This window comes from Oryctolagus cuniculus, chromosome X (assembly GCF_051225735.1).
Source record: "Oryctolagus cuniculus isolate XC-2025 breed Fujian yellow rabbit chromosome X, ASM5122573v1, whole genome shotgun sequence".
NCBI lineage: Eukaryota > Metazoa > Chordata > Mammalia > Lagomorpha > Leporidae > Oryctolagus > Oryctolagus cuniculus.
This window is the reverse complement of record NC_142888.1, coordinates 49,683,290-49,705,934: the sequence shown is the minus strand read 5'-3', so window position 1 is coordinate 49,705,934 and position 22,645 is coordinate 49,683,290. Positions and strand designations below refer to the sequence as shown.

At 44.1% G+C, this 22,645-nt stretch overlaps 1 protein-coding gene across 2 annotated transcripts in view; it reads right to left on the bottom strand.

Annotated features, from left to right (window-relative positions):
* The window catches only part of IGBP1 (immunoglobulin binding protein 1), a 29,176-nt gene that overhangs the window by 3,743 nt on the left and 2,788 nt on the right, over positions 1-22,645 (bottom strand). The window contains exons 3-6 of one of the 2 annotated variants that reach the window (XM_008272740.5): positions 22,125-22,379; positions 16,442-16,637; positions 14,430-14,509; positions 13,313-13,422 (exon numbers count right to left, since the gene is read on the bottom strand). In XM_008272740.5, the coding sequence (XP_008270962.1) occupies positions 13,313-13,422; positions 14,430-14,509; positions 16,442-16,637; positions 22,125-22,379 (641 nt within the window). The remainder of the gene's footprint in view (positions 1-13,312; positions 13,423-14,429; positions 14,510-16,441; positions 16,638-22,124; positions 22,380-22,645) is intronic. The other variant, XM_008272741.5, reaches the window with a different exon arrangement.

Below are 22,645 nucleotides of genomic sequence, written 5' to 3'. Positions count from 1 at the left end.
AAAAATACTTTGGTATCTTTTAAAATCTATGAGTTCTATCTCCATCCCTTTCCTTCCTTTTCAAGTTATCATCTATTGAAGCTGAGGCATTTGCCCTGTGGAGTGTGTCCAAGCTTGGATTTTGCTGATTGCGTATTGATGGTGTGGTCTGACATGTCCTCCTGCACTTCCTGCAGACTGCCAACTGGATACAGAGGCTTGCTCTACCTCAGGTCTCATTTATTGGCATGATCACAGGTGCTGCTGCCTCCCTTAGCAGGAGGCAAGTGCTATCTGTTTTGTTTCACTGGCTGTGATGTTAGCATCTATGGATGCTCACTGCCTAGATCCATTAATTTACTGGAAGGTTTCAGAAAGGTGACACTCTTAAATCCAACATCTCCTAGAATCAGGCACGCCTCTAAAAACCTTCGGTTCTTTTATTGGACGATGGTATCCGAAAGCAAGATTTGAGTGCTGGATATATACTCACTCCTACTGTCAAATTAGCCTTTTGGAAGCCAAAGAGGCCAGTCGAAACATCTTCAAATTGGCTCTGACATCCTTTTGATATGACCCTAGTAGTCTCTGAAAAGCTTCATGTATGAAAAGATGTTCCAAGTTCCTTTTGTATATCTCCTGCCCCAGACTGAGATGAGCTATTTCTCACATGATGGATTCTTTGACTGGGGATAGTAGTTCTATACCACAATCTGGTTACCAGGTATCTCAAGGCTTCTGGGCTGGCCCTTGTTTCTAAGCCTTTTTAGTGAATACAGTAAAGGGTATGTGTATGTGTGTATGTATAGGTACTTAATTTTAAATAAAATTTTTCATGAGTTTGTATTCAGGATTACAGGCTTTGTTTTTTTTTAACCTAAACTCTTCTGAATTACATCTGTATTCTTCCACACTAAAAGGACAGCATTAGATTATCTCATAAGTACTCATTTACATTATCTCATATTACACACATGACCACCAACATAAACTACTGAGAACGGATAATTTTTGCATATGTTTTCCTCATTTAAAGAGAAACTGTGCCATATTTTTACTTTATCTAGGCTCACAGGCATCACATACTCAACGCTTCCCCTCTGAAGAGTCTTTTAGTCTTAGTTCTGTAAATAACTATACATTGAATGCTTGCTACCAGTCCGTTATGTCAGCATCTCTCTCCATCATTTTGGTTGTCTGAAGCTCATTCCCCAGGCAAATTTCTCTGGAACAGTGGGCCAGACTGAAACCAAGAGCCAGGAGCAGGGCCAGTGCTGTGGCACAGAGGGTTAGAGCCCTGGCCTGAAGTGCCAGCATCCCATAGGGGCACCGGTTCTAGTCCCAGCTACTCCTCTTCCGATCAATTTCTCTGCTATGCCCTGGGAAAGCAGTGGAAGATGGCCCAAGTGCTTGGACCTGTACCCAGGTCTTCTTTGCTATATTTAATATTTATGGGACTGGTGTTGTGGCACAGCTTACTATTGCCTGCGATGCTGGCATCCCATATGGGTGATGGTCTGAGTCCCAGGTGCTCCATTTCCAATCCAGCTCCCTGCTAGAAAGCTTGGGAAAGCTTGGGCCCCTGCACTCATGTGGGAGACTTGGAAGAAGCTCCAGGCTCCTAGCTTTGATCTGTTGCAGCCCTGGCCATTGTGGCCATTTGGGGAGTGAACCAGTGGATGGAAGACCTCTCTGCCTCTCCCTCTTTCTAAGTCTGTCTTTCAAATGAATAAATAAATAAGTCTTTAAAAATGTCTAAATTTATGGGGCCAGTGCTGTGGTGTGGCTGGTAAAGCTGCCGCCTCTAGTGCCGGCATCCCATATGGGCACCACCGGTTCGAGTTCTGGCTGCTCCAATTCCGATCCAGCTCTCTGCTATCATCTGGGAAAGCAGTAGAAGATGGCCCAAGTCCTTGGGCCCCTGTACCCACGTGGGAGACCCAGAAGAAGCTCCTGGCTCCTGGCTTCAGATGGGCCCAGCTCTGGCCATTTTGGCCAGTTGGGAATGGAAGACCTCTCTCTCTCTCTGCCTCTCCTTCTCGCTCTGTGTAACTCTTTCAAATAAATAATCTTTAAAAAAAAGTCTAAATTTATTATCTGTGATTTTTGAATCCTGTTATTTTTCTGTCTTTTTATCTTAGTAAGGCATTTTCTGTTGTGTTCACTCATTCTTGTTTCCTTCTATTTTAGATTTCTTTTTAAAAAAGATTTATTTATTTATTTGAAAGGCAGAGTTACAGAGAGGCAGAGACAGGGAGAGTTAGTCCTCCATCTACTGGTTCACTCCCCAAATGGCTGCAACAGCTGGAGCTGGGCCAATCTGAGGCCAGGAGCCAGGAGCTTCTTCTGGGTCTCCCATGTGGGTGCAGGGGCCCAAGGATTTGGGCCATCTTCTGCTGCTTTCCAAGACCATAGTAGAGAGCTGGATTGGATGTGGAGCAGCTGGGACTCGAACCGGTGCCCATAGGTGCCCTATATGCTGGTGCCATAGGCAGAGGCTTGATCTACTACACCACAATGCCAGTCCCTCTACTTTACCTTTCATTCCTGATTCTATTTAAAGATTTATTTTCCTGAAAGGCAGAGTTAGAGAGAGAGAGAGAGAGAGAGAGAGAGAGTGTGTGTGTGTGTGGGGGGGGTGATAGGGGGAGAGGGAGAGAGAGAATGAATGAATGAATATCTTCCATCCATTGGTTCATGCCCTGAATAGCCACAATGGGCCAGGCAGAAGCCAGGGGCTTCTTCTGGGTCTCCCACATAGGTACACGGGTCCAAGCACTTGGGTCATCTTCCACTGCTTTCCTAGGCTCATTAGCAGGGAGCTGGATCAGAAGTGGAACAGCCAGGACTCAAAGTGGCACCCATATGTGATGCTACTATTGCAGGCAGTGGCTTAATCTGCCAGTCCCACTTTTCATGTTCCTGAAATAGTCACATTTCTAAGTTTTTCCAATCCTGCTACATATTGTTCTTTCATGGCCTGTTATTTCTGAATATCTTCCAGCTCACTTTTAAATATTATGTTTCAGATTTGTTCTATTTTTCTTGGGCATGTCTTTCTGGCGTGTGGTGGGAAGTAACCACTTGAGGACATCCTTGTGGGTGGTGAAGGAATTCACCAGCAGAAGAGAGAGGAGCGAGCAGTGTTAGATTTATTAAAACACATTTTGAGGGGGCGGTGGGCAAGCAGGTGACGTAGGGAGTAGCATGGCCAGGCAGACACCTCGAGGTTGGCATCTGCTGTCATAGGCTGCAAGGGAGCAGCCCCGGGTGAGCAGGACAGCTGGCAGCTGACAACCGCAGCAGCGTGGATTATAATCTGGGGGATACAGACCTGAGGCAGACTGCTGCTGGCTCGGAGATTTTCCATTACTGGTGTTTTCCTTATTACTGGGGATTTTCACTAGTGGCTTCCTTATTGCCAGGGGCTCCATTTCTACTTTTTTTTTTTTAATATAAAGAAACACAGTGACTTGCTTATTCTTTACAGTTCCTGGTTCTGGTCCTCTCTGCCACTTTTATCTGGCCCTTCTCTTTCTTTCTTCCCTATTGTTGCTGTCCTGCTTAATTTCCACTCCACTCTCAGGGATTTCTCCTCAGCAGTGGACCTTGTTTTGGAAGGGAGGCTCGGTGCATCCAATTCAAGAGTTTAAGGTCTAGACTGCTCCATTGCTTTCAGACCTTCTAGCCAGCAGTTCCTTGCAGTTGTGCAGGTTTTATTGGAGGGCAAAATCCCTCCCAGTTTGGACTGCTGCTACTAAGTTGCACAGGTGCACTATTTAATGAATACCCTCTGTTCAGATTCTCTGGTTTGACAGGTCTTTGAACTCCCATTGTCTCCTATCCATATGCCAATAACCTGTTGATCTTGGAGCTGTGGGTGAGTTGTCCCTCCTTTTTTTTACTGTTGAGGTTCATGAGGATACAGTATTACCTGTTTTCACTGTAAACACTGTCCAATATTTTTTCCCTTGTGTTTCTACTGAGATCTCACACACATGTCGAAAAGCACACAAACACAGCTCTGAATTTTCACACAATGAATATAGCTGCGTAATCAGTACCCAGATCAAGATACAAAACATTAATAGCTCCTCACAAGCCCTCCTCAGGGCTAATGCCATTCAAGGTCCCCAACTAAGGGCAACACTATGCTGACTTTTAACCATCCCATCCCACTGCACCTTTTTTGAACTTGTTTATGAATGGAACCATTCAGCATATATTCTTTCATATCTGGCCATTTTCACTCACAATTAGGTTTATAAGATTCAACTATATTTGTCACTTTCAGGGAAGAATGACAGGTTCAAGCTATCATTAACATAGTATTCCACTGTGTGAATAGACCAAATTTATCCATTCTAGTATTTATGACCATTTGAGCAGTGTCCACTGTGGACTATTATAAGTAGTGTTGCTATGAGCAGTCTAGTCTAGGGCTTTTGTGGACATAGTCTCATTCTTAGGTATACACTGAGAGATGAACTCACCAGGTCATCACCACCACCAGCACCCCTAGATTTCCCATCTTTGCTTCCTTTTATCTATTTACTTTGGGCTAACTTTTTTTTTTCCTCCCTGTAACTTAAGGTAGAAATTTAGGCAGCTGATTTTACCGTTCCTTGTTTTGACCAGAATACTCAAAGTTACATGTTCGTTCTTTCTTTTTTTTTTTTTTTTTTTTTTTTTTGACAGGCAGAGTGGACAGTGAGAGAGAGAGAGACAGAGAGAAAGGTCTTCCTTTGCCGTTGGTTCACCCTCCAATGGCCGCCGCGGCCGGCGCACCTCGCAGATCCGATGGCAGGAGCCAGGTACTTCTCCTGGTCTCCCATGGGGTGCAGGGCCCAAGCACCTGGGCCATCCTCCACTGCACTCCCTGGCCACAGCAGAGAGCTGGCCTGGAAGAGGGGCAACCGGGACAGAATCCGGCGCCCCGACCGGGACTAGAACCTGGTATGCCAGCGCTGCTAGATGGAGGATTAGCCTGTTGAGCCGTGGCGCCGGCCACATGTATTTTCCTCTCAGCATTGCCCGAGTTGCATCTCACAAATTTTGATGCTGTACTTAATCACTGTCATTCAGCTGAAACAATTTTCCAAATTTCCTTTTTTTATTTATTCATAGTTAATCTTCAAAAATACATATATCCAGATTCTCTAGGTTTCTCAAATTTTTAATTTAATTCTAATGTGGTCTGAGAACATAATCAATGTGGTTTTGCTTATATATAATCATATTTATGTACTTTATATATGTAATATAAATAAATATATACATATATAAATAATTTGAGAGGCTATAATTTGAGAGGCAAAGAGACAGATAGCAAGCTGTTTATCTGCTGGTCAACCCCAAATCCTTGCAGCAGTCAGGTCTGGCCCTGGGCCTGGGCCAGAGCCTAAAATGCAATTTAGGTCTCCTGCAAAGGGAGCAAGAACCGAATTACCTGAGCCATCACTGCTGCCTCCCAGGCTCTACACTGGCAGGAAGTTGGAGGCAAGAGCCAGAGCCCAAAATCAATTTCAAGCATTTTGATGTAGGACACAAGTTCTTAATTCCTAGGCTAAATACCCAATCTGATTTTAATTTTTGAAAATTTACTGAGATTTATGTGACAGCCTGGTACATGGACCACCTTTGATGAATGTATCATGTGCATTTGAAAAGGTGTATTTTGCTGTTGTTGGATTATAGCTGTTCTAAATAGCAAATAGGTTAAAATTACTGATAATATTAGCCAAATTTTCTGTGAACTTTTTTTTTAGTAATTCTATCAATGATTGAAAAAGAGTTATTAAAATTCCCAATTCTGGGGTAGTGTTGTGGTAATAGCAAGTTGAGCTACTACCTGTAACACCCCATATCGGATAGCTCTTTCCAGTCCCAGCCACTCCACTTTTGATCCAGCTCCCTGCTAATGCATCTACGAAAGTAGTAGAAGATGGTCCATGTGTTTGGGCCCCTGTTACCCATATGGGAGATCCAGATGTAATTCTGGCTCCTGGCTCTGGCCTGGCCCAGCCCTCCCTGTTGTGGCTATCTAGAGAGTGAATCAGCAGATATAAAATCTCTTTCTTTTTGTCTCTCCCCCTCTGTCACTCTGCCTTTCATGCAAATAAAATAAATCTTTAAAAAATTTTCCAGTTATGATTGTAGATTTATCTACTTCTCAATTTAATTCTGTTGAATATTTTCTTTCTGTAATATGAAAGTTGTTATTTTAGGCACAAACACATTTATGACTGCTGTGTTTCCCTAATAAATTGTCTCTCTGTTCTATCAGTATGAAACGTCCTTTTTTATCTTCAGTAATACTGTTATCTTGAAGTCTACTTTATCTGATATAATGACAGTTACCATAGTTTTATCACACTTACTGTTAGCATGGTATACATTTTATAATTTTAGTTTCAATCAACCTGAGCATATTTTAAATATATCTCATATTGACAGCATATAGTGGGCTTGAAAATCAATCCCTGGTTTCTTTAAAAAAATCTTTATATTTTATTTTTATGTACTTGAAAGGCGGAGTGAGAGGGGCTAGCACTGTGGTGTAGCAGGTAAAGCTGCCACCTGCAGTGCCGGCATCCCATATGGGTACCAGTTCAAGTCTCGGCTGCTCCACTTCCAATCCAGCTCTCTGCTGTGGCCTGGGAAAGCAGAAGAAGATAGCCCAAGTCCTTGGGCCCTTGCACCCACGTGAGAGATCCAGAAGGAACTCCTGGTTCCTGGCTTCGGATCACCATAGCTCCGGCCATTGAGGCCAACTGGGGAGTGAACCAGCGGATGAAGACCTCTCTCTCTCTGCCTCTCCTTCCCTCTCTGTGTAACTCTTTCAAGTAAATAAATAAATCTTAAAAAAAAAAAAAGGCAGGGGCCGGTGCCGTGGTGCAGTAGGTTAATCCTCCGCCTGTGGTGCCAGCATCCCATATGGGCGCTGGTTCTAGTCCTGGCTGCTCCTCTTCCAACACAGCTCTCTGCTGTGGCCTGGGAAAGCAGTAGAAGATGGCCCAAGTTCTTGGGCCCCTGCACCCGCATGGGAGACCATGTAGAAGCACTTGGCTCCTGGCTTCAGATCGGCGCAGCTTCGGCCATTGCAGTCATTTGGGGAGTGAACCAACGGATGGAAGAACTTTGTCTCTCCCTCTCACTGTCTCTAACTCTACCTCTCAATAAATAAAATCTTTTAAAAAAAAAGGCAGGCAAAATGAGAGTGAGAACAGGGAGAGACAAGCTTGGGTCTCAACAGGACCTCTGCAAAGCATCCCACTACCTTTCCCTGTTTCACAAAAAGGATCTGGCAGCCTCTCTTGTCTTTGTTGAGAGCCACCTAGTCCATGAAGGCTGTTTTCCCGCACAGATACCTGGACTTTTCACGTCCCTCCATCCACTGATTCACTTCCCAAATACCTAGAACACTCAGGGCTGGCCCAGGCCGAAGGTAGAAGCCTGAAACTCCCTCTGGGTCTCCTGAGTGGGTGGCAGCAGCTCAAGCACTTGAGCCATCATCCACTACCTTCCAGGTGTGCACTAACAGGAAGCTGCATCAGAAGCACAAAAGCCAGAACTCACACTGGCACTCCAATATGGGATGTGGGTGTCCCAAGTGGAGGTTTAACACGATGTGCCGTAACGCCCGCCCTCTCATTGTTTTAATTTGTACTGTCCTGATGACGTATGACATGCAGCATCTTTTCAAGTTTACTTGTCACGTGTGTACACTCTTTGTTGATGTGTCTGTTAAGGTCTTTGGCCCACGTTTAACTGTTTTCATCCTGTTGAATTTTACGAATTCTGTGTATTTTTGATAACAGTCTTTATCAGCTATGTCTTTTACAAATATGTTTGTTTTTCCCTTGATGAATTACGTGTTTAAGTGGTTGCTGTAAGAAATACAACATTCATCTCAAACTTCCCAGTCTACTTGGAGTTAACACTGTAACATATGGTAGGCAGCCTTGAAGATGGTGCCCAGTGATCCCAGCCTCCCAGTATTCATGCTCATATGCAGTCTGGTCCCTCCCATATCACATCAGGGTTGTTCTACGTGAGCAACAGAATATGGCAGAAGTCACAGTAAGTCATTTCCATATAAGCTTATACAAGATGATAAGACTTTCAATCTTGGTCATTCTCTGCGATCATTTACTTTGAGCAAAGGAAGCTGTGAAGTTGGGAACAACCCTACAGAAAGACCTACATGGTAGGAGGTAAGGTCTCCTACCATCAGTCGCATCAATAAGCTTGGTAACAGATCCTCCAGCATTAGCTATGCTTCTGGAACACTGTAGCCCCAGCTGATAGCAATTTATAGGAGACCCTGAGCCAGAACTACCCGGTTAAGTGGTTCTTGGAGTCCTCAGCTCAGATACTAGATGATACAATGTTTATTAAGCTGCTACATTTTAGAGCGATTAGTAACACTGCAATAGGTAATGTGTACAATTTCACACAGAAGATTCTCACAAATACACTTGGTTCAATCTATCCCATCCCTTTTGCCATGACTGTCATCTTTACTACATCTATAACATTATAAAACCCCTGAGACAATATTATAATCTTTAAGAAGCCATATATAATTTTTAAAATTAGGTGAGGGGAAGGGATAGTCTTTTGTATTTACCCATATAATTACAATTTGTGCTGATTTTCACTCCTGAATATCCAAATTTCTATCTTGTGTCATTCCTTTAGGCCTGAAGAATTTCCTTTACTATTCCTCTAATGCCAGTTTTCTGGGGAAACATTTTTAGCTTTTGTTTATTTAAAAATGTCACAATTCTGTCTTCATTTTTATGGATACTTTCACTGGACATGAAACTATGGGATGGGGCAGGCACTGTGGTGCAGGGGTTTAAACCGCAGCTTGAGACGCCCACAACTCATGTCAGAGTGCTAGTTAAAGTCTTGGCTGCTGTGCTTCCAATCCAGCTTCCTGCTAATGCACCTGGGAAGGCAGTGATGCTGGCCCAACTCCTTGGGCCCCTGCCACCCACATGGGAGACCCAGATGAAGTTTGGGCTCCTGGTTTCAGTCTGGCCCAGCTCCAGCTGTCTGCAGTCATTTGGCAAGTAAACAAGTAGATGGAAGATCTCTGTCTCTCTGTCACTCTGCCTTTCAAATTAATTAATTACTCTGAAAAAAAAGTAAGATTATGGGTTGACAGTCCTCCTGTCCATCCCACCAACACTTTAAAGAAGTTCCACTGTCTCTGGCTCCCATTGTTCCTAACTGGAAGTCCGCAATATTCCTGTCATTGTTCTCCTACAGGTAACATGCACTTCATCTCTGTCTGCTCTCCAAATTGCCTTTCTCTTTGTTTTACAGCAGTTGGTGATGTGCTTATGTGTGGTGTTCTTTATATTTAATGCACTGAGAGCTTGCTGAGATTTCTAAATCTATACATATGTGTTTCACAGATGTGGGGAGAATCTCAGCCACCATTTACTACTTTTTAAAAAAATTTTTTTTGACAGGCAGAGTTAGACAGTGAGAGAGAGAGAGAGAGAGAGAGAGAGAGAGAAAGGTCTTCCTTACATTGGTTCACCCCCCAAATGGCCGCTACGGCTGGCGTGCTGCAGCCGGTGCGCTGCACCAATCCGAAGCCAGGAGCCAGGTGCTTCCTCCTGGTCTCCCATGGGGTGCAGGGCCCAAGGACTTGGGCCATTCTCCACTGCACTCCCAGGTCACAGCAGAGAGCTGGACTGGAAGAGGAGCAACCGGGACAGAACCAGTGCCCCAACTGGGACTAGAACTCGGGATGCCAGCGCCACAGGCAGAGGATTAGCCAAGTGAGCTGCGGTGCCAGCCATCATTTACTTCTTCAAACATTTTTTTCTGCCCTTACTTCCTGCCCAGCTTTCTCCTCTCCTACTGGTAGTTTAATTGCATAACATTAGACCTCTGGACATTGTCCCACAGGTCAGTGAGGTACTCTTTTTTTCCAGTCTGTTTTTTTTTTCTAATTAGATAATTCCTATGTATCTTCAAGTTAATGGATACCTTCTACTGTCATCAACATCCTATAAAGCTCACTGATTTCAAATATCATATTTTTCAGTTCCATATTTTGTGTGCATATGGTTTCTACTTCCCTGCTGAGATTTTGTATCTTTTCATTCACTACAAACCTGTTTTGCTCTCTACCCTTGAGCACAGAAACAATAGGTACTTTAAAGTCCTTCTCTGGGATTAATATTTACTAATATTTACTAATTTCCTTTCCTCTTGAGTGTGACATTTTTCCTATTTGTTTTCTTTTTCTAGTACCTTAGATTGAATCCTAGACATCGTGAATGGCATACAGTTGGTCCCTGACTTAACAACAGTTTGACTTTATGATGATGTGAAAGCAGTATGCACCCAGCCGAAACCAGACTTTGTGGAGTTTTGATCTTTGCCCAGGCTAGCAGTATGTGGTACAATACTCTCTCTCTCAATGCTGAACTGTGGCAGCAAGCCACAGCTCCCAGTCAGTCATGTGATCACAAGGGGAAACAACCAATACCCTACAGCACTGTTAAGTTAGGATGCTCGGTAGGCTGGGTGTGTTAAATGCTTTTTTGACTTATGCTATTTTCAACGTATAATGGGTTTATCAGGATGTAACCCCATTGTAAGTTGAGGAGCTTCTGTATTGTGGATTCTGAATTCTGTTTCATTCCTCTAAGAGCACAGTCAGCTCTACATATCCTTGTGTTCTGCATCATGGATTAAACCAACCAGATAGGAAATACCAGAAAAAAAGAAACTGTTGTCTGTACTGAACATGCACAGACTTCTCCCTAAACAATACAGTGTACCAACTGTTTACATAGCATTTCCATTGTGTTAAGTATTATAAGTAATTTAGAGGCTATATAAAGTATATGGGAGGGTATACATAGGTTATATGCAAATATGCTGCCATTTTATATGAGGGACTGGAGCACCAGCAGATTTTGGTACATATGTGTGTGGTGGGGAGGGGGGCAGTTTCCTGGGACCAACCTCCACCATGGATAGAGGGATGACTGTACCGAGTTTTCATTCAGCAGACAATTAACCTGTCTAGTATCAAAATTCCAAATCCTATCTTCCTTACATTGGGCAATAGCTGAATTCCCCATGTGGTTATTTCAGCTGTTTGAAGTCCATTCTGTGTACGCAGTTTAGGAGTCAGCCAGAGACGTCAGTAGGGTTCATATACAGAATTAGGGGTCCTCCTTTGAGGTTCTTTCCTTTTGGGAATATATCTTCCTCACTTTTCAGTTTCTATGGTCACCCTGAGTTCTCTCATTCCCCAACCAATAAGACTACAAGTTCCCATTCAAGTTGTAACTTCCCCACATCACAGCAACTGCACAGCCTGCCCACAGGTGAAAAGCTATAAAAAACAGGAAATCCTTTCCAGTTACCACTCTTCTCTCTTCAGTGCTACAGTGGAAATAGCACTGGAACTAGAGAATTTGAAAACCTGAATTTACATCCTAGCCTGACCATCTTCTAGCTAGAAGTCAGTTCTCAGTAACAACATCCTCATCTTAAAACAGGAAAAGGAATGTCTACTTTAGGTGATTTTTGAGAGGATCTAAAGAGATAATACATAAGAAAAGTGAGGCTCAGAGGAGTTCAACGATATCCTACATATTAAGTGGTAGGAGTTGGATTGGCCATCCCAGGTCTATACATGCTTTTACTGCTATCCCATATTGCTCCCACCTTTCTTACGGCCACCCTTTCCATTTTCTCCTTCTAAGGACATTTCTGAGCAACTATTATGATCTCATTGCCAAGTTGGGCACCTCGAACACTTGGAAGTCAAAGTTTCCAGCCCTGGAGCTGGTGCTGTGGCACAATGGGTTAAGCCACAGCTTGCAGTGCTGGCATCGCATATGTGCACCAGTTCGAGTCCTGGCTGCTCCACTTCTAATCCAGCTCCCTGCTGATGGCCTGAGAAAAGCAGTAGAGGATGGTCCAAGTGCTTAGGCCCTTAGCACTCATATGAGAGACCTGGGGGAGGCTCTTGGCTCCTGGCTTCAGCTTGGCCCAGTCCTAGCCATTGTGGCTATTTGGGGAGTGAATGGAAATGGATGGAATATCTCTGTCTCTCCTTCTATTACTAGGCCTTTCAAATAAATAAATCAATCTTAAAAAGTCTCTACCCTGAGGAACTTAAAGCGCTATTCTCTGTTCTAAGCATGACTGCCCTCCAGTTTATGCCTTCTTTTGGTCACTCTCTAGTGTTGAAGTAGCTATTTTTTAAACTATTTTGTTCAGTTTAGAATGGTGATCTATATGAGGGGTCAGCTCAGTACAATCTGCTTAGCTTTTACCAAAAGCAGAACTGACATCTACCGATTTTTAGTTTTCCTAGCTGGCTGCTGTTATATTTGGAGAGACTGAAAAAGTATATTGGCAGGGCTGGCACTGTGGCATAGCAGGTTAAAGCCCCAGCCTGCAGTGCCGGCATCCCATATGGGCGCCAGTTCAAGTCTCAGATGCTCCAATTCCAATCCAGCTCTCTGCTATGGCCTGGGAAAGCAGTAGAAGATGGCCCAAGTCCTTGGGCCCCTGCACCCACATGGGAGACCCGGAAGAAGCTCCTGGCTCTGGATCAGCTCAGCTCCGGTCGCTGCCGTCATCTGGGGAGTGAACCAGCGGATGGAAGACCTCTCTCTCTCTTTCTCTGGCTCTACCTCTCTCTGTAACTCTTTCAAATAAGTAAAATAAATCTTGGGCCGGCGCCATGGCTCACTAGGCTGATCCTCCGCCTTGCGGCACCGGCACACCGGGTTCTAGTCCCGGTCGGGGCGCCGGATTCTGTCCCGGTTACCCTTCTTCCAGGCCAGCTCTCTGCTGTGGCCAGGGAGTGCAGTGGAGGATGGCCCAAGTGCTTGGGCCCTGCACTCATGGGAGACCAGGAGAGGCACCTGGCTCCTGTCATCGGATCAGCGCGGTGCGCTGGCCACAGCGCGCTGGCCGTGGCGGCCATTGGAGGGTGAACCAACGGAAAAGGAAGACCTTTCTCTCTGTCTCTCTCTCTCTCACTGTCCACTCTGCCTGTCAAAAATAAATAAATAAATACATAAATAAATAAATAAAATAAATCTTTAAAAACCAAACAAAAAAAAAACACCCTATATTATCACGGTCCCTATTTTCCTAGAATCATCTGCCATGTTCATTTTAATAAAAAACACAGTATTTCATGGAATCTTTCTGTCACTTAGGATCTTTGTACAGACCACTTCCACTCCTAAAGGGCAACAATACTTGCTCAGAATTTAACTGCTAGGGAGTGAGAGGCCTGTAGTCCAGCCACTTTCCTCCCAGTCCTCCCTACCTGGGGTCTTGGCTATTCCTTGATCTGGTAATGCTCCGTACTTCCGATGCTGATCGTACCAGTCGCTCACCGTCATGGTTGCCAGACTCGGATAGCCAGCTCCAAACACTCTGCAAAAATCACAGTGCATTTAGGATGTGAAACAGAAATAGCACTATTTAACAGCCTCTTATCTTTAATGACAAAGCCTAGGTCCATTTCTGCCTCATTCCCCTACCTAGCAATCTTCTGAGGAGCTACAGAAAATCCCAGGAGGCTACATAAGAGGACCCAGAAACAGGCACTCAAGATAACTGCCCCAGGATCATCCGCCAAATAAGCAGAGGCTAGTGTCCCACAGGGCAGTGATGAGACTACTATAGATGGGCTGTTTATAGGGTTGGTGGCTCTGCAATGTACAGCAAAGGAGGGGACTCTCCTGCTACCCTATGAAAAAGCATCTCAAGAACACAGAACCAAGGGGCCGGCTTTATGGCACAGCAGGTTAAGCCATCGTCTGTGGTGCCGGGATCCCATATGGGCTCCAGTTTGAGTCCCAGGTATTGCACTTCTGATCCAGCTCCCTGCTAATGCTCCTTGGAAAGCAGCAGCAGATGGCCCCAGGGACCCCTGCCACCTACATAGGAGACCCAGATGGAGTTCCAGGCTCCTGGTTTCAACTCAGTCCAGCTCTTGCTGTTGCAGCCATTTGGGGAATGAACCAGTAGATGGAAGCTTTCTGTCTCTGTCTTCAAATGAATAAATCAAGTCTTCAAAAAAAGAACTCAGAATTGAATCATAGGCAAATATGTCCTTGTGAGATTGGCCGTGGAAGGCAGCAAAAGTAGCAATAAAGGGAAGGAATTTTAAAGTATACAGTTCTCCAGGCTTTTTTTCCTTTGTTTTCATTATTTGTTTATGTTTATCCCTTTGAGCCTGTCTGTAGGCTTGAGTTTGTGAAGGGCATGCCCGAGACAGACATGGAGTATCCGCAGGGATGATACCCCTTTGACGAAAGAACAGACTCCACAGGTGAAGCTACGACTTTCCAACACCACCGCTGTGTCACTCATGCACTACTCGCAAACCACAGAAGCAGGGGCGCAGAACAGGCAAACCACTTTCTGGTACCACTTACTTGGCTTGGGTTGCATTCCGAGTGAGAATGAAGGGTTTCATTGGAGGCCTCTCCTGACGAGATGAGTGAGATGTTGATGCCTAAAAAGGAAATTGATTATCAGAGGTGCAATGGCCATTTTGCCTACTCTCCTGTGCAGGCTTGTAATGGCTTCAGGGGCTTGAAAAGCTCTGGATTCAAGAGTCACTCACTTTCTCTGTATCGATCTCTAAGCTATAGCAGCAGAACAGTAACAGTGGGGGGTGCTTCGCCCTTCTCAGGGGGCTGGAGTGTCAGGCTAAACAGGGAGAAAGTTTTCCCGGGAATCCTCTTATCACAAGTGAGCATTACTTGGCTTGAAAGTACTCCTTCCCCCCAAAAAAGGGAGATTCCCAAGCCTTCTTCCACATTCCTTCTCAATCTCTGGAGGTGAATTTGAAGCCCCTTTCCTTAGCCTGGCCTTTGGTGGAAAAGCAAAATTAAAAGCCTTCTTCTTTGCATTGTGAGTAAAACGTTTATCAAACAATATCACGCATCACATGCTACCGAGAAATCTTGCATGAAAGCAAGAGTCAATTAATGTGGCAAACATCATGTCTTATTTTAAGAAACCACTCAGATGACATCCCAGGTTCCTGCAGTTGGTCTGGCCTTGGCCGCTGTGGCCATCTGGGGAGTGAATCAGTGCATGGGAAGATACCTCTCTCTCTCTCTCTCTCTCCCACTCCCCTCTCTGTTACACTGCCTTTCAAATAAATAAATCTTAAAAAAAAAAAGAAATCACCATGGCCACTCTAACCTTCAGCAACTGCCATACTGATCAGTTAGCCACGCCACAACAGTGAAACAGTGAGGCCAGACCCTCCACTGGCAAAGAGATAATGACTTGATGAAAGCTCAGATGACTGTTAGTATTTTTTAATCAATAAAGCATTAAAAAAAAACCTTCTAAAGCTCCTTCCAATATCATCATGCTGTTAATTGTCAAGAGTCCCAAGGGTGTTTTGGATGATGATGTTCCTAAATGAGAGGAAGTGCTGACATGTTTTAAGGAAGTAGGGCCCAAGAAAAAGTGCTCACTTTGAGCTCTGCTACTTTTGCAGCTGATCCCAATACCACACGAGGGAATATTAAAAACAAATAAAGACCAACCAAACAAACGAGACAGGGCAAGACCCAGAAGAGTCCAGCTTCAGAATGCTTGCAAATCATTCATCCCAACACTCTCAAGGGGCCTTATGGCCTTAGAATACTAATTGTTCACTCATTGATCCTTTCACATGAAGAAGTAGGTCGATGCTATCCTGAGGCAATGGCTCCTGGGCCAATTAGCACAAATCAAATGAGGAAGAAGTTTCTCTGAGGACTTAAAGAAATGTCTGTGACGAGCTGATAAATTCAACGCTATTCATGTTTTATCTGGAACCCAAGATCAAGTGGCAGCGCAGCCCTTTTGGAAGCAGCAGCCCTGTAACTGTGATCTTCAAAGACCGCCAAAGCTGTAGAACACCGGGTACCCTGTAGCAGTACATGAGGCATTCTGTGCAGGGAGGTGTCCTTGCTGTGCCTCTTCCTTGAAGATACACAGGTGTGAGAGAGCAACATTGTGTAAGGTTAAATTCTGCTTCCTCCCCCGATGGAAACATATTCCCTGGTCTTTTTATCTTCTACCTACCTACCTACCTGTCCCCCCCCCTCCAGTTCCAGTTTCTCCTCCATTCTACTCCTCTTGCCTTTTGTTGATTATGGTGAAGCACAGACTGGCCTTCCCCTAGTAGCTAGGAGTTCTCAGAACCAAAATCAATTTGTATTCTTCTTTCCCTCATGGTCTGTCGCAAAGATACAAATGACTAGAAGAAGCGTGTTACAGATTAGACAGCAGAAAGCTACCCCAGCGACCCTTCAGCCTTTCTCCATTCATCTCAATAGAGTTTCTGGAGACTTAAAAGGATTTTAGTGTGCTTACTCTCCTGCAGAATATCCAAATCTCTGCCGGCAGCTTGCTGAGCTATGTGGGCAGGAAGCAGGCTTACCTCTTTGGAAGAGTCTTTTTCTCTCAGGATTCTTATCTCCTGGTCAATGCTCTCAATCTCTTCCAAGCTGATACCAATCCACCTCCGAAGGTGAAGGAGATAATATTCACGAACACAATCGTCATCTGCTTGACCACTTTCCACAGCAGATTTCAGTGCCGACAACCTATTCTCCACCTCCTTCTTCTGCTTGTATCTGTTCCACAGAAAAGCATTAGCCATGAACTTAAAAATACAAAGGTATTCCCTCAAAAGAAGGTCACAGTAAGATTTCATCTTTTGCGAATGACCATGCAGTTAAGTACACTGCTGTTCATCGTGGCAGGAATACGGATTCTACAGCTATACCCCAGTGCTTGCTGAGAAATAACATTCTGCAGCCACCCCACCCCCCAAATATATAACTAACCTGATCCCAGCAAGTCTTGCCCTCTCGGTCATTTGACTGCACCAACCCTTACTGGGTTAGGTGTTTTCTATCACCCAGGGCTCCCTACAATGTTTCCCTTTGGGAGTTATACCTTCAAAGAATCGCAGAATCTTAGGGGTCATTTACCTGCCATTGATGCCAAGAATTCTTCGTGAAATAGCCTAAAAATGGTCATCACTTCTTTTCTTCTGTGGTAAAACATTTCCAGCTCTTCTGACTCATCCTTATATATTTTTAAACACTCATAACCACCATGGCTGCCTTTTTCAGGAAGCATTCTAGTATGCCATCCATCACCCACCTGACCAGCATCTACTGAGTACCTATTATGTGAGTACCTACTGTTCTCAGCGCTTGAGACAAGGCAGTATATAAAAGTCCTTACTCTCAAGAAGCTTTCATTCTAGTGGAGACAGACAAAAAGAAATAGATGATGAGTCAGGTGGCGTTAAGTGATATCAAGCAGTAAAAACTAAGGTCAAGTACACGGTGGTAATGTAAGAGTACCAGTGTTATCACATATAAGGTGGTCAGTAGAGATTCTCTGAAGAGGTGACATTTGGGCCAAGACTTCAACAAAATGAGAGAGCAAGGCACGCTGATATTGAGAAGAGTGTTCTAAGAGGCAAAAGCAAATATGAAGGCCCTGGGGTGGGAGAGTACCTGGCCTGACATGTTGGAGAAATAATAGGCCAGCCGGAATGGAAGGAAGTGGCTGGAATGAAGATGAGTGATATAAGATGAGGTCAGAGATAGCCAGGGTCCTAATGTATAGAGCCCTGCAGGCCATAATACCCAAAATATAAAATACCATGGTATTTTGAGATGCGAATGCCACTGGAAGTTTGTGAATAGAATTCATGACATGAATGGAGTGACATGAAAAGAATGTTTAAAAAAATATGAGCCAGGCTCTGGCGTGGAGTGTGGGCTGCAGGGCTTGGGAGGCAAAGGTAGAAGCAGGGCAAGCAATTTAAGATGCTGCTGCTAGAATCCAGGTGAGAGGTGGTAACTTGAAATAGGGAAGTAGTGATGGAGGTGGTAAGTTGTGAATGTATTTAAAATACAAGACAGACAGATCTTCTCATTTAGTGGCTGTAAGGGCTTGAGGGGCAAGAGAGGGGTCAATGACAACCCAGGAAATCTCTCTGCCAGGAGGCTCACTGTAGACCTCCAGAATCAGATGCTCCTTTGCAGGTTTTCACCCGAATTAGAAGGTCTGAACCTGAAGTCCATGGAGTGACACTCAGGGTAAGCAGGGTGGTCGCTGAACTTCCTGAAATTTTACATAGAACTCTACATGTATGCTTTGTTCTTCTTTTTGCTGGACAGAGGTTTTATAGGTTTCCCCAAATTACCCTTTAAAGGGGTCTGTGACCCACAAAAAGTCAAGAACCACTGCTCTGGAAACACTATTTATATGTACATATATAAAAAGTCTTTATATGTATAAAGATTATTTATATAAATTTATATTTATATGTTTACATATATATATATATATATAATAGGCTCCTCTGTTTCTTTACCCAACAAGTGGGCCTTTTTATATAAGGTCACCACCATCATACGAGCATCAGAGGTGGCTTTGGGAGTAGAACAATATAAAGGTCAGTTCCTAGTTCATGAATGCTATTAGGAGATATTATTTTAGAATGCTTAACGCCAATCCCATTCCTACTCCCACCTTCTCCTGGATGCATCCAAGTCACAGGAAAAAAAACATATGAGGGCTTTAGAATGCACATAATCCAGGCTGAATTCTGGATTAGTCTAGTGATCCTCTGAATAAGGTTTTTGCTTCTTTTCCCATTCTCTACACACATTCAGCCCATATTCTGTTCCTTCCTTCCTTGACTTAGCTCTTCAATCCTCTTTTAGTCCTCCACACCTGTTTAGGTCGGTGCTTTAAACACCTATTTGCCTTAGAATCTTTTCTCCTACAGAAAACATCCATAGACCCCAATAGACCCCAATGAGTAATAAACAGATAAACCGTGCCTTGATGTAACCAGGAGGGCTCCCAACATCCTTCCTCCTCTTAGGGCTCCAAGGAAAAGACTGAAAAATTGTTCTAGACCTCCACTGTTCTGCATTCCCCAGAGTGTGTCATTAAACGGAAATATTCCCAATCACCCCAGAATTCCACACCTCTGGGACCCTTCCGTCTCCAGGAAATGCTCACCATTCCTTTTTTTTTTTTTTTTTTCTTGTTTCCAAGCTGCTAAAGAGAGCTTTAAAAAAAGACTAAAAATCTGTATTATCAAACTTTGGCCAAGTGGTCCCTCTGGCTCAGTTATCCTCTTACAGGAACTCCATACCACCATCATACTCATCTTGCTTTACCTTCAAATCTCTGTACTTCAGCCTGCCTAATCTTTTACTCTTGTCTTTAAGGAGCTAATTCTCTCCTAAGACATATCCAAGGCATTGCCTTCATCATTCTTCTTGCCCTCCATCTAATCCTTATCCATATTTTTCCAGGCCTCATTGAATCAACCACCTGCCCTGTCATCAGGAGCTACCTTTTTTTCACTCTGCTGGTGCCTTTCTCCAGTCTTAGAAACACTCTTTCTCAATCCATTTGTACCTTTTCCAATGACCACTCTTCTCCATGCTGTAGTGGGAACACCACAAGAACTGGGATTTGAAGATCCAAGTTGAAATGCTAGCTTGGTCTCTTAACTAGCTTTATAACTTCGTGCAAGTCAATTTTTAGTCTGTTTCCTTTGAAGAGGGCTGAAGCTGTGGCATTGCGGGTAAAGCTGCTGCCTGCAATGCCGGCATCCCACATTGGGCTGCTCTACTTTTGATCCAGTTTTCTGCTATGACCTGGGAAAGCAGTGGAACATGGCCCAAGTCCTTGGGCTCCTGCACCCATGTGGGAGACTGGAAGAAGCTCTAGGCTCCTGGCTTTGCATTGGCCCAGCTGCAGCCACTGCAGACATTTGGGGAGAGAACAAGCGGATGGAAGCCTCCCACACCGTCTCTGCCTCTCTGTAATTCTGTCTTTCAAACAAAAAAATAAATTTTTTAAAAAATGGGGAGGAGAGAGATGAGTGTTTGATGCAGTGGTTAAAACACTGCTTGGGATGCCTGTGTCCCGTATCAGAGTGCCGGAGTTGGAGTCCAGGCTCCACTTTCAATTCCAGCTGCCCTCAGTGTGCACCCTAGAAGGCAGCTGTGGATGGCTCAAGTATTTGGGTATCTGCCACCCAGGTGGGAAGATCTGAATTCCGGGTTCCTGGTTTAGGTATGGCCCAGTCTTGGCTGTTGCAGGCAACTGGGGAGTGAACCAGTGGATGGACGATCTCTCTTTCAAATACATACAAGCTTAAAATGGGGTAAGAGTATCCCAAAGAATTGGTAAGAGGATCAAATAAAAAAAAACACATGCAAATGCTTTCTTTGTAGGCAGCAATACAAATATTGTTAGCCGATGAGGAAGATGAGGCTAGGAGGGCCTAGAAAATGCATGATTCAGCTTCAGTAAGTAGTAGAAATTGGATTGGTCACCCCAGGTCTGACTGACTCCTAAATTCAGGCCTTTTCAGTTCCATCAGATTGCTTTCATCTTTCTTACAACCGCTCTGTCCCTCCCAAAGATACTTCCAAGCACTTGCTATGATCCAGTTACTGCAAAAGGCAGCATGGGATACAATGATACAAGTAGGAAACTAAGATAAAGTTACTCTGATCTTAGGGAGTTCAGGTCCAGAGACTGACACTTATGTTGAGACAGGTAACATGTACTACGTGCTACAGTATCAGGGAGAGAAGCTATTTAGGGAGAGGCTTAAAAGGGCCTTAATGTGTCTCCTTCTTTCCCTCGGCTTCTACACAGCTTTCTGTCTGTACCCTGTGGAGTCTCTTACCACTGATTGCTCTTTTCTTCCTCTTCTTTCTCTCTTTTTTCTCAAAGTTTTATCCTTTGCCTTTTTTTAAATTTCTGCATGTTTCTTCTTGGCAAACTCACCCATGGCCACCAAAGCAGAGGGGCTCCTACATTTTTCACATCACCCACAAAACTGTCTCCTATGCTTTAGCTGCCCATTTCCATAGGTCTATGGAAATGGCTAACCAGCTGTCACTTTAGGACCTCAATTCAATATAACAAAAATAAAGACTCATTACTTACCCAGTTTCCACTTTGCTTTTTCTGTTAAAAGAATGGACTGTTAATCAGACTCACTCACTCACTCATTCAAAGATGGGAATTGGAGAATATGAATGAAGGAACAGGTTTTTAGAAAGAGAGAAAGGGGTGGGGGAGAGAAAGAGAGGGAGAGAGGGAGAGAGGAAAGACATACCATTTATTTCCAATGGCCTCAGTATCTAAAGTTAAGGATGAGGGGACCTACAGAAAGCAAATAAGGACTTAATTTTCTAATCGTATACATCTATTCTTGCAAAGTAATTATCTCTGAGAGCTGTAACATCATTTTCAGCACTTCATCCTAGGTGCAGTACTTTTTTTTTTTTTTTTGCCTCTTTCTTCCCCTTCAATACTCCATGCATATCACTTCCTTAGGCAACCCTTGGACCATACTACCATTAGCTTCTGCCAAACCAAACTACAGTCATCTAGTCCCTGTACACTCCTCAATCTACCCTGCCCTGGGGCTATTACTCATGCTGTCCCTCTTGTTTGTCTACAATACATACTGTGTGAGCACCTTCTACCCTATCAGACCCTGTGCTAGGCATATCCACAGTAAACATGAGGAATGGCTCTTGCCCTCATGCAGTATACATTCTAGTAGGGGAGCTAGACAAAACCCAGCAGACACATAAATAATTGCATGCTGAGGTAAGTGCCACAAAGGAAAAACAAAGCACGGGGCAAAGAGACAGAATGGCGGATGTTTTAAAGCGACTGGTCTGGAAAGATCTCTCAAGGAATGACATTTAAACTGAGCCCCAAAGGATAAGAATTAGGAATAGAAAGTATTCCATGCAAAGAGAACAGCACAGAGATTCTTTACAGGGAAGCAGCTGGGTCTGTTCAAAGGACTGCAAAAAGGCTAACTGTGGCTGTGTCTAACGCTCAAGGGAGAACAGGGCAGGTGCCACGTCATGCGGGACCTGTTAGTGGCTCAGATGCTGCTGCCCTAGACTGAGGTATGGTAGTGGAGATGGAGGGAAATCAAAGGACAGGAGATATTCTTTTGCAGCCAGAATTGACAGGCATTGTTGAAATTCAGAAAAACAATAATTAAAGCCAGCTCCTAGGTTTCTTTCTGGCTTAAATACCTGGGTGAATGGTGGGGCACTTTGCTGAGATGGTGAAGACTTGGGTGGAGGGGGTGCATGTGAGGGTTAAAAAGCCAAGGGTTCCATTTCCAGCACATTAAGTTTGCGACGTCCATGACACCCCCACAGGTGCTGGAAGTATGGGGTCTGAAGGTCAGGAGCTGGGCAAGTGATACCCATGTGTGAGCCATGAGCTTGATGATAGTGCTGATATCTTCTCTGTCAGACACTTGTTTAAAAATGCAAAGATCAAGCCTGCAGGCCAAAGAAATACAACTCAAAACAATGAGAAATCCTTTTTGGCTTGCCCAAACTTTTTTTTTTTAAGTGTTCATACCAGCAGGAGTGCAGTGTGATACACTCTGAAACTTTGTTACTGTTCAAAGCAATACTGTTACCACATATCAAGAGCATGAAAGTATTCAAATCGGTTGACCCAGTCACCTCTAGAAGTCTATCCTAAGGAAACAGCGACAGATGCAAGTTAAAGGTATTTGTTTATAGCATGACTCAGAATAGCC